This window comes from Pempheris klunzingeri, chromosome 13 (genome assembly GCF_042242105.1).
Source record: "Pempheris klunzingeri isolate RE-2024b chromosome 13, fPemKlu1.hap1, whole genome shotgun sequence".
Taxonomy (NCBI): Eukaryota; Metazoa; Chordata; class Actinopteri; order Acropomatiformes; family Pempheridae; genus Pempheris; species Pempheris klunzingeri.
Window position 1 is genome coordinate 3968567 of NC_092024.1, and position 16258 is coordinate 3984824.

Genomic DNA, 16258 nt, shown 5'->3' on the forward strand with positions numbered 1-16258 from the left:
GTGGACTTTATTGGGGTCCAAAGGAAGTGAAGAGGTCAGATGGGAGATACAATGTGGCCCCCGGCTATAGAACAGAATCAGCAGGAGGGTGGGGGGGTCGGGGGGGGGGACTGGACACCTTACCCTAATCACAAAGGTGGGTGCAGACTTTAGACCAACTCTGCTTTAAAGTCAGGGGGGCTCTGTAATTAAAATAACACCTAAATAGCTACAGGATTTAATTACAACATAAAGAGAGGGGGTTTATGCCGGGAATGTGTGTGTTTGTGTTAGTGTCAGTGAACTCTGGAGAGAAAAAAAAAAAGAAGAGCTTGTACATTCTACCCCCTCTTCCCTGTCTCTTGTTGAGTGGAGCTGGTGTCCAGTGTGCACTGATGATAGCTAGGCAGCCGTCTAACAGTGTGTCACGCTACTTCTTTCCCAGACACTACATCTGCAGCTCCTGCTAACATATCTAGCTTTGATCAGACATCAGGCAGACCTATGCAGACTACATAAAACACGATGTCTTTAGTTAAAAACCTACAGATCATCTCACTGAACAAACGCCGGTTCTAGATCACCGTCAGTAAGCAGGCCCTCCAGAAGCCCAGGCTGGGAAATCAAACCAACTACCTGTGAGCACAGATGGCGCTCTCACCACAACTGAGGCCAGTGGGGATGATAATGGAAGTGACTATCAAAGTGAGCAAACTAGCAACAAAAAACAGAAACCTCGAGGCTACGCATGCCTAGAAAATGTGTTCTCAGCTCTGCCTCCAGGTCAGGGCTTCCAGACACATAATTAGAGAGGCTCAGACAAAGGGAGACTGTTCATCGATGCATTTTCACTGACGGAGCAGTCTAGTGCTATCAACTGTCTTTAAAGTCACTAGACTTTTTTGTAACAAAAGGTGTGAAACATGTCCTGCCATGCTTCTTCTTCTTCTTCTTCTTCTGCTGACTGAACAAACAGTAAAAACGGTGTTGTTGCCTTTTAAGTGCGACAGAACAAAGGTGCTGTCTCAACATCTATCGCCTGACCTCAAAAGGAAAAACAAAGTTGACACGAGGGCAACTTACAGATATTTGAGGTTTTCCAGGTCTTCAAATGCCCCTCTGGGAATCCTTCGTATATGATTGTTGTTGAGGAGGCTGTGAGGGATAGACAGACGGAGCAGGGTTATTTTCAGGGTTACTGTCGTTGGCTAATTCTAATTGGACTGCGCCGTGTTTATATCAAGATGCAGTATATTGTAGTTGACGGGTATTTGCATCAGTTGACCCCTGAGCTCTGGCGCAATCACAAGGTGTTCTGGTGAAGCATAATGAGCAAAATATTATTGTATGCATTTTCTACTTAACAAGCTACAAGCTTCTGGTTTCAAATCCACAGAGAGCAGACGAGGCTCTCCCCTTCAACGGACATTACAGACATACTTCTGTCTGTACAACAGTAATACTGGACATGTCACTTTGGTTCACAGACTGATAGACTTTACGATGTGTTATTGTTCAGTCTGTGGAAGTGCAGCCTGAAACCATGAAGATCTGCTCAGGATATAAAGCCCTTCACAGTCCTGGCTGGCTGGCTGGGCTTTTCTCCCGCCTAAAGGGAGGAGAGAGACTCACTTTGAAACTAAATCAGAGCCGCTACGTCCATGCCCTGCACATGTTCTCATGTTTATTAACTATCCTGGTTATATGGGTGGATAGACACATCTTCACATTTAGTGTTATTCTAGAACTGGGAGAAAGCATCTCAATAATGCAATGCAATAATGGAAATATATGAATGACTTTGAGCTGAGAACGGTCAACAGTGTGGCCTGTCGAGATGCTGACGCGAGCGCATGAGCTGAGGCACGCACGCACGCACGTCTTTAAGATTTCAAGAAGGTGCTGCGCTATTATGTTGCCCCTGAAAAATACCACAAAAAAAAAAAAAAAAAAAAACTTGGAGCACTTCTGCTTTATTAGCTTAGCAATGCACCATCTAGCAGGCTCGACATATGATAAATAGCCCTGTGGGTGGAAGTGGAAAAATAAATTCCTCACAGATTACGAGCTGACCTACATGTGTGAAACCACTGCAGAACAGAGCAAGAATTTGTCTGTGTGTGTGTGTGTGCGTGTGTGTGTGCGTGCGCGTGCGCGCGTGTGTGTGTGTGTGCGTGTGTGTGTAATACAAACAGGACTTTCTAGGGAAGTGACAATCATTGTACTGAGTGCTCTTTTAAGGAAATGGGCTTGATTCATTTTCAATAATAGTCTTCTCGAGGCATTGAATTATCTTGGCAACAGGATGTCATTGCTAATAAATATTCTTTAGTAAACACAGCAAAAAGAGGATGACTATGCGTCTGCAAAAGTTCACAGTCATGCATGCAGGGCGGGAACAAAGACTTACAGTGTGTTGAGGTTCTTTAATCGTCTGAAGGAACCCGGTTGTAAATCCTTGATTTTGTTGAACCTCAGATCTCTGTAAAACAGAAGGACATATATCTTTATCAAGGATAGTGTATCAGTGAGTGCGCTGCAGAGAAATGCTGTGCATAAATTCAATAGTTATACTTGGATAGATTTTCTAATGCGTAGAAAGCAGGCAGTGCACATCTGCATGACCTGCAGAGTCCACGGCAGAGCCTTCCCATAATAATCCTGAAGGATAATTGGACACATTACTCATCTCACAAGAATGCCTTTGTCAAGCTTTAATCATGAGGGCAGATTTATATAACATTTGCCCCAAAGATAACAATCACAAGACTCGTCGCAGCAGTCAGCAGGTTCCAGGATCTTTCTCCTGTAACTTCTTAATTTAAAGAGGCTGTGGAATGACAGCAGCGCGGCTTGACGTGACACTAATCACTCTCGGCCTTACAACAAATTACGTAGCGTGCCACGAAAGTGACAAGGTAAAGACCGTAATGCTGCATTTAGCCCTGCGTAGGTGAAATCACTCTTAACCTCATGTGGCATTACCAGCCGCAGAATGACAAGCTACGTGAAACTGGAGCATTACATCTGAACAGTGATGTTATGTTTGTGCAGCTTAGGCTCTAAGTCATCTGGCCTTCAACTAGGCTAAGCCCTTCGCTAAAGGTATTTTTACAAGATCAATTGTTTAAGCGGAGCCAGTCGTTCATACGAGGAGCATTCTCAGAAGAAGAGTGGGTGCATTTGCTCCCCCGCTATCATTCACGCTTTCTACCAGGTTATGGTTTTTACTGGTGCTTTAACCCACCTCCACCACCACCACGGCGGACAGTGGTGCATTACCCAGCGTGGCATCCTGGGAGAAAAGCGGATTGAAAACATGTCCAGCCGCAGATGTGAGCGAAGCATTTTGGGTGGAACCATAAAGCAGATGAATCACTGCGCTGAGGATAAGAAGAACTACATCAACCCTTCTCTAGAAAGTCGCACTCCCCCAGAAACATCTTGGACTGTCCAACAACATTCTTGTTAGGCAGTGACCTTACAAAGTAAACAGAGAGAGAGAGAGAGACTGGGTCACTAAGACATAACGTACTTCACTGATTACGCACAACTGTCGAGAGGGTGACGACAGTCTTGAGGTCAGTCAGTTTTCCTCTTTGGACAAAAAGAACAAGCTTGACCTTCATCTATTAGCTTAGCATGCAAACGATCTTTATTCTCTTAAAGTGAATAAAGCTATATACTCCTGAGTTTTTGCTTTCTTATATTTCTACATTTGCAAGCCAGATAGCACAATCGACTGGTTTCATAGCCAGTATAATGTTTATGGATCATTCGCTCTGTAAAAGCTCTCACATATGGATCCAATCAGAGCGAGTCCAACTCTTTCATATACTCACTTCCTTTAATATAGGCTGTGAGCGAGTGCAAGAATTCACTCCGAGAGCTCTTCTGTAACCAACATGCTTTGCGTGGAACGTCCTTCAGCTACAGTGTTGTTGTTTCTGGCAATACCTCCAGTATGTGAGACTCTTCGTTATGCTCGTAACGCCAGCACAAGAATTCAAAAATAAAACATTTCTGATCACGATTTTTAATTAATCAGCAGCTTTGGAACTGCGGCTAATGACCGGACAATCAGAGGGTTGAGTGGGATCGATGCATTGAGACACTGAGCTGTCGAAAAAGGTTTTAAATGTAGAGGGGGTGAGGGTCATCCATGGGGAGAGCAGGGATCACTGCGAGGTGAAGAGATACAGCACCCTTAGGAAAACACCTCTCTTCAGGCAATGGGCCCAGGGTGCAGAGTGCACTGCCGCGACATGCTGAGACAGAGGCCCTCCTGCCTGCCTGCCTGCCTGCCTGCCTGCCTCCAGCACCGCAGAGTGACGACGAGGAGCTGGAGGCGGAGGCGGAGGTGGAGGAGGAAGGGAGCAGGGCTGCTCGCTGGTTCGGGCTGCACACGTCTCAGGTGCAAAGCAAAAGGGTCCCGATAGGTCTGCTGAGAGAAGTCTGAAGCGAAAAGAAGGCTCGTGCTCGTTTCACGGGACTCAGTGGAAGCTTTACCTTGAACTGGCTCCGACTGCGGGTCTGAGCGATGCGGCCAAAAGTGTTATCAAAAGTGCGTATCAGTCTACGTCGATAATGATCACCATAAATGTCAAAGGATTATTTCCTTCGAGTTTAAAGGCTCAGTTTTGCTCCAGGGCGAAAGCTGAAGAAACCAGTTAAAGTGATTTAAACTAATCTTTATTGTCAGAATGTGACTAACATTTGGCAAACAGGCTGCATTTTCTTTGGGTCTTTCGCTGAACCTCCTTCAGCTACTATAAGCATAACCCTATTCCTGTGACATGAGTGTTCTACTCCGTTTGTTTAATGGCCATTAGCCTTTAAAGTGCCTTAGCCCCCCCCCGCCCCATACTGGCGTACAGATGGTTCAATTATATTGAACATTTGTCAAACATTTGTTAGATTTCTATCAAGGAAACTCATAAAGACATTTCTCGTTACCATTTGATGACCCAATCATGATCCTATCAGTTTGTATCTTCTAGACACTCGTTCTAAAGGGAGCCCAGTTAGAGATATCATCATGCCTACTCTCTCCACTGCTTTCTGAGGGTGAGTCATCTGTCTTGGTCTGTGGCAATGTTATTTTGGCTGTGTGTGTGTGTGTGTGTCTCTCACTGCTATGGCAGAGATGACTGTGTTTCTTTGTATAGAAGGCTTAATAAGGCCATGCAGAGTGTTGCCCGTGGCAGCAGGGTGTGTTTAGAGCATCGGCTGTCGATGGATGGCGAGGCTCAGCTGACCAGAGTCCCTTGGAAGTTTATGAGGCGATGACTGATGCATCCTGCAAGCGACCAAAAAGTGGCTCTCGATCACATAAAGACGGCACCGGAACCCTGAACAGTACACTTTGTTTGGCTGAGTGATTGTTTTATCTGTGGATCTGTTGATAATAATCTGAAGTGTGTGCCAAAACCTGACCCTGTCCGTCCATCATAAGCCAGAAGTATCTACACTAATCACACATCATCTCATACTCAAAACTGCACAACTCTTCCACTACAATGAAACAAGAGGTGATACTACAGCTCGTCTGTGAAGCCGCTTAGCGATGGTTTATCGTCCAGCAACAAGAGGAAAGCCACGGAGAAGAATGAGTCAGTCCACAATGGGGGAAAAATACAGGAAGTATGAAGGACATTTAGCCGAGTAAACAAGGCGTTTGCTAGACATTCTTTAGCCAACAGTTCACTGAGCAACCAGAGACCACTGGAATAAAAAAAAGAAAAGGAGCAAAGACTGCTGAAAATCTATACATTTGTTCTGGAACGTATTAAATAAGTCCGTTAACTCCCATTAATGCGTGTTGATGGTACTACTCAAGGAGGGACGATGAAATAGGGAGGCTAATAACCCCACAGAGGGGCTGACAAACACTTCTGGGTTTTGCCTAAACACACAGGCTGAAAGGGAACAGCATCCTCGGGCAGCTGACAACAGCAGCACTAATACAGTGAAAGCAGAACAAAAGATCGTTTGATTTCCTTTGGAAAACACAGAAATTTGTCATTTACCCACACAGGAAGGTAGGCCAATGACACGCCATGCTGATAGGAACAGAGCCAAGGGACAATGGGAAACTGTTTTCTAAAATAAAAACAAAACACAGGCCAGAGATTTAGCCCCAGAGCGAGCTGCGTTCTGCACGTAAAGAGAACGAATGCATGATTTTACCGTCAAGTTCCTTTGTTTGCAATGCAGCTAAACTCAAGCCCACGTTTTTAAAGATAATTAGAACGACCTATTTCGACGAGACAATGCTGACGATCTGCCTGCGGTGTGATGGGCACACTGTGTCTGAGAGGACTGAGTGCACCGAGGTGACTCAGGGACAGCCGCACACACTACTTGTTGCTGGACGCGTTAACATACCAGCAACTCACGCTGCATCTACAGTCAGCTGTCTGAATTTTAAAACGCTGCATTCACGCGAAACCATCTGCAGCCACTTTAGCGTTTCTAGGTCGTTTTTGTGGAGACCTCTGTCCACAGTGAAACCCCCCGAGCACCACGACTATTTAAACCTCCTCTTTGTCCTCTTTCCACTTGGCAGACAACCACCTGTACGACAGCCAACGCCGTCTAAGGAGTGGGACGGGGACCCCAGCTAGTCACATCATTATATACTGGTCGGGATCACATCTTACAAATCAACCAGAGTGAAAGGTGCCGACCGCTGTGCTGTGCTGTGCTGTGCTGTGCTGTATGAGTAGCAGCATCAAGTTAAGTGGACAGAAAGTTGTTTTCTTGACCAGTGACTGCACAGCTGGTTACTGTGCTGAGTGACAGCCCCTCCCTTCAGTGTCCTCCTGCTCTCTGTGGTGAGTATGACTAAGCTATGTGACACACGTTAGCCAGCAGAATTTCCCCGATAATGCTGTCTGACAATGTCACCACTAAACTGTCAAAATACTCTTTTGACCTTTGAGGTGAAGTTTTGCCCCCATGCCCCCTCTAACTGTTAAACCTAGCGAGGGTCTGCTGTCAAAAGGAGCAAATGATCATGTCCGTCTTTGCCTGGACAACAGTGACACCGACGCACCGGTCATGTGCTTCCCGCCCAGGCACCTCAAAAGGTGTGACCACGGATGTGCCTGGATGCCGGACTGAGAACGGTGCCTGCTCCATCCATTAGGAATTTCTCACTTTCTTACTCCAGAAAAGTTTCTGGCTTCCTGGTTCGGCTCCACGGTGTGTGCAGCCCCCTGAATATGCTCATAAATGCTTATCGCATCACGCCTCCGGCCCAGTAGGACCGGTAACTGGCTCACACCACAGCGGTAATGTCATTCAGACCAGAAATGACTTTCCTGGTGTTTATAGTCGGAGGTGTCCTGTGAACAGTTTCACTCTTTGGGGGAAGATGCTTTTGGGGCTGCAGGGGATTTTTTTTTTTTGTGGCAATAAAACAAGTGGGCTCTGGGAAAACTTGGAAGCAAAGCTGAGCCTGATATCGAGTTCTTATAACACCTCCATGGGTTTGACACACACTCACTGAGCTCGTGGGTCTTTGGGAGAAGATTTCTACACAACATTGCTTCAGTGTCAATCACAACGGTGGAGTTTACTTTACTGGTCTGCTTCTAACTGACAGGTTCTGCATCCAGTTTCACTAGCCCTTGAGTTTTAATGCTGAGCAGAGTTTGATCAATTCATGATCAATTGTAGAGGCCACAGTCAATGCTCTGATTTTGGTACTGAAGCTGCTAATGGTACGGATCCTAATGTGAGCCCATTTAATGATAAATTATCGTGATCTTTCATTTGGGAGGATAGTAAAACCTCTAAAATTGTTAAATGGTGCTTTAGACAAAAAGGGAAAGGCCATAGTCTACTTAATCATTCACTGCTCACCATGATTTCCAATTTGCATTTTGCTAATTAAAAGGCGAATGATGCTGCTCGAGGACATGGACACAGCACAAGTGATTCCAACTCCCTGTTCTCTACAAATCTAGTAACAAACCAGTAATGGTGATAAGGAGGAAGCTGCACCGCCAAAAGCTGGTGCTGTGGTACAGCTGGGGGGGGGGGGGGGGGGGGGCACCTACCTTCACCTACCTGTGAGAGTCTGACTGTCGCTATGATGTAGAAGTTGTGTTGCTGCTCAGAGATGACTGTGTGAAAGCACACGGTATGCAAGCTGGAGTGTGTTTTCTAAATAACGAACCAGCCTCAAAGCGGTTGCCGTTGATGTGCAGCCATGACATTTACCGTGCAGTTTGAACTGGTTCTGTGTATTCAAACAAAAAATACACAAATGGGGAATTAAAGCTGTGCAAATGGGGACTATAGCTACGAGGAAAATTTCAGAAGAGGTTTTTGTAAATTCTTGTCTGAGCCAGGGCAATGAGTGAACTTGGCTGCAACCCAATTCAACCAGCATCTGAGTGCCATGTGTGGACCTCTCCTCTCATTCTCTCACTCTCTAGTCAGGGGAGTTGTTTGGCGTTGTGACACATGCCCAAGTGGGTTTGCCAAGTACTCTCGGGCGTGCGTGAGTCATTCTTAGTTAAACACGAACATGGCTCACTCCTCGCTTGGTTGGAGGAACAGTGAACCAGGACCTCTGAACATAGCCGCGATGGTTCTCAGCAAAACACACTCTGAGTACAAATGACAAGGATTTGTTTCTTGTCTCGAGAAAGCTGCTCCACAGCAAGTATCTATCAAAATCCTACAGAGCCAGATGGTTTGGATTGCTAAATACAGCTGAGGGTCATTACAAATAAAATGAACTGAATATGAAAATAAATGAAATGAGAAGTGATTCTAAGGCACAAAAGAAAGACCCACTCTGTTTTAGCTGGGTAACACAGCAAAGTCACTAGTGAAGCAGAAAGCTGCCCAAAGACCTGACGGGGGGGGGGGCGTACAGTACCTCGGGGTCACTGGAACAGCTGACCTTTGGCTTGGTATGACCCTTCAAAATCTTTAACTGCCTTGTAGGATTTCCTGTATCTTTGTCCCACTGGGGCTGCCTCAGAAACATCTAACATTAGCTGGCAATGGTGAGCAATTGGCCACACACATTAATGGTGATGCATGAAGGACCTTCCCCCCCCCAAACAGGCCTCTACATTCTCTACCAGAGCTCCGTCTGTCAGACACAATCATCCTCCAGTTGTTGTCACCCTGGGCCTTTTTTCCTACTTCTGACAATCATGACGGTTGATCGAACTCAGAATTGTCACTTCATTACTTACTGATGAAACTCAAAACATTACATCATGGTAACACAGTAACACTGTGCACTCGACTCTGTCCACAATTACTGTGCAATACAGATACAACAGCCAGTTCATTAGCCTACTTTACTGGCCATTGCTCTTCCGTCTCATTTAGGTCATATCACAGACTAAAGCAGGCCTTTTTCAATGTAAATGCACTGGGATTAATTTTCAGGAACTAATTTAGAAGAAATGTGAACCAGTGTTCCCCCGAATTGAGCAGCTGCCCTGCAGTGGATGGGCACAGGAAGGGGCCAGTAGAGCTCCTTTCAACAACTATCTTGGACCCAATCGCCCTGTGCAAATGGGCAAAGCTTTGGGGATTTCTGGCTTTGCATTCCATAATGCTGCAGAGACTGAGTGCCTCACAAAGCCTGACTGCAGCAAATTCCACACAATGGAACTCCACTTTCCCTCCCTGACTCACCAACACTGTCACTCAGTCAGACCACACCACTGTTTTCAGGCAGTGATCGAGGTCCGGGGTGTAAGATATTAGGACATTTAGACAGAAAACAATGGCTGGCCGTTGACCACCAAGTAGCACGGCTCAAAGGAGGGGGGGTCCACGGAAATGTGTCTGCTGATCACGGCCATTACCGGGCAGAACCAATCAAGTGTGCTACCTGGTGACACTGGTGGCACCAACCCCCACTGAGCTGACTCACCAGCTGTGCCACAAACACCAGATTCCACTCATGATCTGGATACTTATTCCAGTCAACGCTGCCACTCAGCCAGCACACACAGCTAGAGAACTGAGAGAAACGGCATCTCCTAACTTTCTGTAAATGTCTGTGAAGAACCGAATTCATCAAAGACAAAAACAAGCCACTTTGTGACTGACATGTTCCAGGTTGTGTGGACAGTGTGGACAGGTACATACATACAGAACCTCTGCAGAGTGGATCAATTGTTTCTGCAGCACCATAAAAAAAAAGGACGAAAATATTCCTATAATTTGAAAATCGTAATAAGCAAACAGCCAAGACGATCAAATCGAGACCCCGGGGCTACTTGTGATGTAAAAATCCTGTTACACTGACAAGCTTTGACATTTCATGTCATACAACCACTTTTTGAGCCTTCATCCTGAGCTGCTAAGGTAACACCGGTGAGACAAACCGTTTAGATTTGATGTTGGAAGAACAGTGCTAATGTAAAAGTAATCATTTCCCTGACTCCAGTAAATCCCTGGGAAGATATGCAGCGGTGTCATTACTGAGAGAAAACGTAATTTACTGTCATGCCTCAAACAGAAAGTCCTTTGAGAAAACAGCTGAAAAACAAATGAAGGCCAGAAAGAAGAGAAAAAAAAAAAAAACCCTCCATGTTTCTTGGTCCAAGTGTCATGTAGAAAAGCTCTTGGCAAAAAGCCTATGTGCAGTAGGCCCAATACTTCTGAGCCAAGACTTTATTTTCTACTGCAACAGGCCAGAGGAAACAGAAAGAGATGTTTTGAGTTTCAAGAAGTTGAAGGCATTAACATTCATTTTTTAAACTACCAAAAAAAAAAAAAAAAAAAAAAGCACCTTCATTACGTGGACAGTGTTTCCTGAACATAATCGTGCAGGTAGATGCGTATAGTTTGAAGTCTGAAGCTAATGATGGGGGTGGGGGTGGGGGGAGGAGAATGCCTTTATCGCTGGTCAGGTCAACCTTAAAAAGCCAACAGACATAACAAAGATAAGCATTCCTCTCCCTGCGCTCTGCTTCCTCCAGAGTTAAGCCGGGCCTGAAAAAACCCTGATAATGCTTTTGTGTGTCGAATGAATCTCAGAGGGATGTGCACAGCTACAGCGAGGTTCCAGCTGATATTAAAGGACGTTCAATCAAAAATAAAACACTAACAAATATAATAATGTCTATATATATATTTTTATGTTTCACTATGTTGAGTTACCCGGAGCACAGCGGTGCTTTACCTCTCCATCAGGTTCCATTAAGTGTGTGCTAGAGGCTTACGTGACGGATCATCCTGTGTTTATCATATCATTATTCTAAACCGATGGAATGGCAAACTGCCAGGTGGAGAGAGGAATGCAGTGCCTCCGTGCAGCACATAGCTACAGTTCAAGTGTCCACAAACAAACAAAAAAAAACCCTTCAGCTCTTACTTAATCCTGCAAAGCTCTCAGGATCTAGAGAAAGAGCTCCAACCAGGGACATTTTTTTTTTTGGCCACTTTGACTACTATGTTATCAGGCTTAATTCAATCAGCCACAGCGAGCAGACCACAAACCCCAAGGACACAGCTCCTCCTCACATCAGGACATTCCTCTCGACGGCGCCTCACGAGCTCACGTTCGGCGCGGAGGAGTGTTCCGACTGCAGGCGACCGGCGATGCATTGAGCATTTGATACAGCAGAATGAGGGTAGGGACTGCGTTCGTGTCCTGACATGACAGCCAGGCATGGGGGGGGGGGGGGAGAAGCAACAAGTGGCTGCAGCTTCAAAGCTCACCAGCATGAAGGCTTCAGGGAAACCACAGTGCACTCCCTTGCTCTCACAGATCTAGACACATCCTACAGGAGAGCCAGACTGTCTTCTCATTTCTGCCGTGAAGGCTAGACTTTGATCTTCCCTCTGGGGGTGTCCGGGCAGGGGTGCACCATGGGCTCCCTTCGAGGCTGTGGGCTGACCTCATGTGGTAGAGGACGGGGCTAATGCTGCTGTTGTGGCACAGGCTGACTGACTTGCCCCTTTGTCCCCCCCCCCCCAGCTGCTAACAGGCTGAATGAAGCTATTAATAGGTCCATGCATTATGGACTGAAATGTAAAACAAGATTGCAGCTGGCCACTAAAAGACAAAGGGTGCCGCATATTTGGGAGATCGGGCAGATCTGGAGCTCTGTGCTCTCTCTCTCTCTCTCTCATTGTGGCTCTGAGAAACTGAAGCCTGCTACATCCAAGAGGAGACATTTTTTGGTGGGGCGACCGTAGCAGAGTGCTCCTGACAACCAGGACGCATTCACAAGTGCCTGTCAAGTCAGAAGTATTTCCTTCCTTTCATCTCAGGGGAAAGTCAAACACAGAGTTTAACCCGTGCAACAAAACCGGTCCGAGAACAATGACGGCTTCTCTGGCCGCGGAGAGGGAAGCAGCCTTGGAACTCTCTCACATTGCGTCCTCATCACATTGCGTCCTCATCACATTGCGTCTTCATCACATTGCGTCCTCATCACATTGCGTCCTCAGGATCCATTGTGAACGGCGAGGCTGTCTGGTCAAGCCTCTAACCAGGATCTTCCCTGGAAGCGAAGGGCACATTTCCTCATAACATGACAACACACCCAGTGGAGGGCTGCAAGGACAAGACTTGCGGCTCCCATCAGATCTAACCGGGACCCCTTGTGTTTTCACTCTGCAGTCTGACTTTGAGCTTCATTAGAAGTCATTAAAACACAAAAGGAGGACGTTCCCCAGTGCAGGGGCACCTCTCACTGAAGCCTCGCTTGCGGCTGCCTTCACCAGCTGCGTGACCCCGAAAACACCTTCTTCCATTAACCTCTACAGCCACCAGCTGAACCCGGCTCGCAGGTGTCCTCGCTTTGTGAAGGCGTCCGCAGACACTGCAGTAACCTCTGCACCGCCTCAGGTCCCATGATCCCCGCATGCCTTTGTTTTAAAGATCCACCTCAAACTGGGATTTAAGAGCCACAAAGTTTGCCTGAACCCCGGCTGACCAACACAGATGACATCAAGTGTTCTAACTGGAGTCGGAGGCCTCCAGACTGGGGGGTGGGGGGGGGGGAGAGAAGCGCACGGGCTCGGGGAGCTCTCGCTCGCATTCCGGTGTGGAGGGTTGGATCCCGTTAGATTGGAAGGGGGAAAAAAAAGCCTACTTACAGAATGGTGGTCTGAGGAGAAACTGCTGGTACGGTTTCCAAGTTTAGATGCATGCATCTCACGGTGGTTCGGAAGCACAAACAGCGACTCGGACAGCTGATCACGACGTGCGGTCCGCCGGTGAGGACGAGGAGAGCCGCCGCGAGGAGACACGGAGAGAAGAGGTGGGCAGCCCGCAGCGCCATTGCTAGCAGAGAGCCGAGCAGAGAGCGGAGCTGCCCCTCTAACAGGAGAGATCAGACACACACACACACACACACACACACACACACACACACACTGGGAGAGCAGGAGGGGGTAGTGAGTGTGAGTGTGTGTGTGTGTGTGTGTTACAGTCCCAGAAAAAGGGAAGTCCAACACCATGATTATTGAACTTAAAGCCAGTCAGTGACACACAGACAGACAGACAGACAGACAGACAGAGTCTTCACTTAGATCTTCTTTATCTCTGCTTTTTTTTTTTTTTTTTTTTTTGCAATAGTACATTTCAAAAAGTTGCCATTGCAATAGCGCCCCCCCCCTCCAAGTCCCATCATGTGCAGAATTATTGGAGCAAACAATCTGGCAACTTGTAGAACCTTTAGATGTCCTCAGATCACGTGGTGTTAGGAGTATTGGTGAGATGGATTAATGGTTAATAAGAATTCATCTATGATTAATAATAAAAAAAAAGAAATGCTTCACTATTGTTGAAAACCAAACTGCACAAAGTGAGAATGCACATCAAGTATAAAGTGGACATCATGTACAGGACATGTCAGCATGTCAGCCGTGTAAAGGGACAGTACAAACACTCTCACTTACAGACATGACTCGTGAATAGCTGCTCTTAAAGGTGGAAACTGAAAAAAGGGATTGTTCTCCCATGATGTGGAGCAGGCAGCAGCTGATCCACAGGTGTGTGTGTGTGTGTGTGATCAGTGCGTGTCCACTGAGAACCAATCAGAGGCCAGGACGGGAACAGAGCACGTGTGTCTTTTAAAAAAAATAAAAAATAAAACAAAACTTGAAACTTTATTCCAAAGTGTCAGCAGGTGCAGATGCACCACTGGAAAGCTAAAGAAAGAAAAAGTCAGCAGAGGTGAAACAAATCTAGCACGAGATAAATTCATCAAATAGAAAAGAAGAAGTTCACCTGAGATTCCCTCGCACACATTCAGAGTTGTGATTGTTTAGGTGTAGCAGTGTACCTGCACGCTCCTCTTCTCTACACTCCACACTGACACGCCAACACGGCTCTCCTGTAACACTGTGGGTTTGCTGCCCTCTGCTGGTAAACGTAGAAACAACACAACACAACCGGTGGGCTCAGACTGTGCAGACCTTCACAGGCCTGAGAGTGACGTGTCACCGATAGGACATGACTTTAACTGTGCTGTGTTAATAACCATCAGGAGATAAATGTGTCTAAATAAATAAATATAATGTGATTAAACTGGCAGCTGCTGCTCCACTGAATCAAACTCCTGCACGTGTCAATCAACGACTGACCATCTCAGCCCTGTTTCCCACCATGGAGCTCCTCTCCACAGCCTATAAGTAGACTTCCAGTTTATGTTCAGCTGAAGCGTCTACACACACACACACACACGCACACACACACACACACACACACACACACACACACAGCCTCCTGATTGGTCTATTATCTCAAATTGGAACTCAGTATCATCTAACATCTCCGTCTGTGCTCCTGATTGCTGTATTGTGTGGGTGAGAGCTCGTTGTGTCTGCTGCTGCTGGCGTGCTGCTGTGTCAGATTGTTAGCATTTCCACAGCTAACAATGCTGTCCCACTGCTATTGTTAGCACATCCACAGCCTGGCAGGCTGGAGGCGCCGATAAACAGTAGAGGCATTGTTTCAGTTCATTCTATGGACGCTGGTATTGTGTTTACGGGGGAAGAGGAAATAGAGAAATAGAGGAAGTATTTTATTCTATCAATGTGCGTTGGTACGTTTTCTTTCCTCTCATGTACTCCGGTAACTTCTCCAGTGCAGAGAGTTCTTCTAAACCACTGATAACATCCTTATTGGTCAGTTTGGACATCAACAAGATAGTTATTAATAAATGTAATCTAAAGTCAAATCATGAAACAACAGGAAAAGATTCTAAAAAGAGGACACGTATACATGTCTTAAGTTCACTGCGTGTGTTTTTCAAATAATGACATCTTGGTGCCTTTGCTAGGTGCCCTGCACTGTGTTCATACTTCAAGCCTCCTTGTCAGGCTGATAAATGATCCAGAGCCCCCAAAGGCGTTCTGCATCAAGAAGGAAATCAGATCCACAAATCACTTTAGACAAATCTTGAAGCAAATCTTGTGTACTTCAGGCTGAGCCGTGACCTCAGAGGAGGACAGGAAACGCACAGTTGACATCCCCCGAATATAAATCACATATCTTCCTCCCAACTTTGGTCATGTGTCATATGTGGATGTGAGAGCTGTGGCTGTTGGGCAGGGTAAAGCCAGAGTGCAGGTGACAGACCAGCAACACCAACGCAGCAGATATATATATATATATATATATATATATATCAGAAGAAGGGAAATAAAAACCAAGAGGCCGAGAGATGGTTCCCACCTTTCTACATCTACAGAACGTTCTACCTGTTGTACACCAGGGTTCATAGAGACAGTGGCTGTGCTACAAACCTTCACCAAAAAAAGAAAAGTGTAACAATACCAGTCCAGGTGCTTGGGGAACAGAAGGAATATGTCTAAAAGTCCATGTTTGACTCACTGCTGGGGACCTTTTGCTGCATGTGCCTCTCCTTCCCTACGCCTCTCGTCATTCTGTTCACCAAGGCTGCAAAATAAAGGCACAAAAGTCTGTGATTCACATAAATTCTTCATTTGGCTGTGTAAAAAAACACACGATTGACACTGTGGCCTACAAACAACCTGAGGGTAAAAGTGGCTACGAGCCCTACGCTGTCAACACTCGATGTGAACACCCCAAATACCTTTAACCAGCTCTTCAGAGGCGCAGCCACAGCTTCATACAAAGTCCAGTGTGCTGAAATGGGGTCAAAAATCACACACTTACAGACTACACTGTTAAAGGACCACTTCACAGATTTCACACACGGGTCAGTTCAGCAGGCTCCGGGGGCTCATTAAAAACAGGCTTGGACGCTTCTAAACAGGAAGTCTGAGTGAGAGCGAGTAAGGGTGTGCTGTT

General features: G+C 46.3%; 1 protein-coding gene across 1 annotated transcript in view; it reads right to left on the reverse strand.

Moving 5' to 3' along the window:
• The window catches only part of LOC139212137 (peroxidasin), a 45052-nt gene extending 31793 nt beyond the window's left edge, over positions 1-13259 (reverse strand). The window contains exons 1-3 of the mRNA XM_070842609.1: positions 13075-13259; positions 2390-2461; positions 1063-1134 (exon numbers count right to left, since the gene is read on the reverse strand). Of these exons, the coding sequence (XP_070698710.1) occupies positions 1063-1134; positions 2390-2461; positions 13075-13259 (329 nt within the window). The remainder of the gene's footprint in view (positions 1-1062; positions 1135-2389; positions 2462-13074) is intronic.
• Between the last annotated feature and the right edge of the window lie 2999 nt (positions 13260-16258).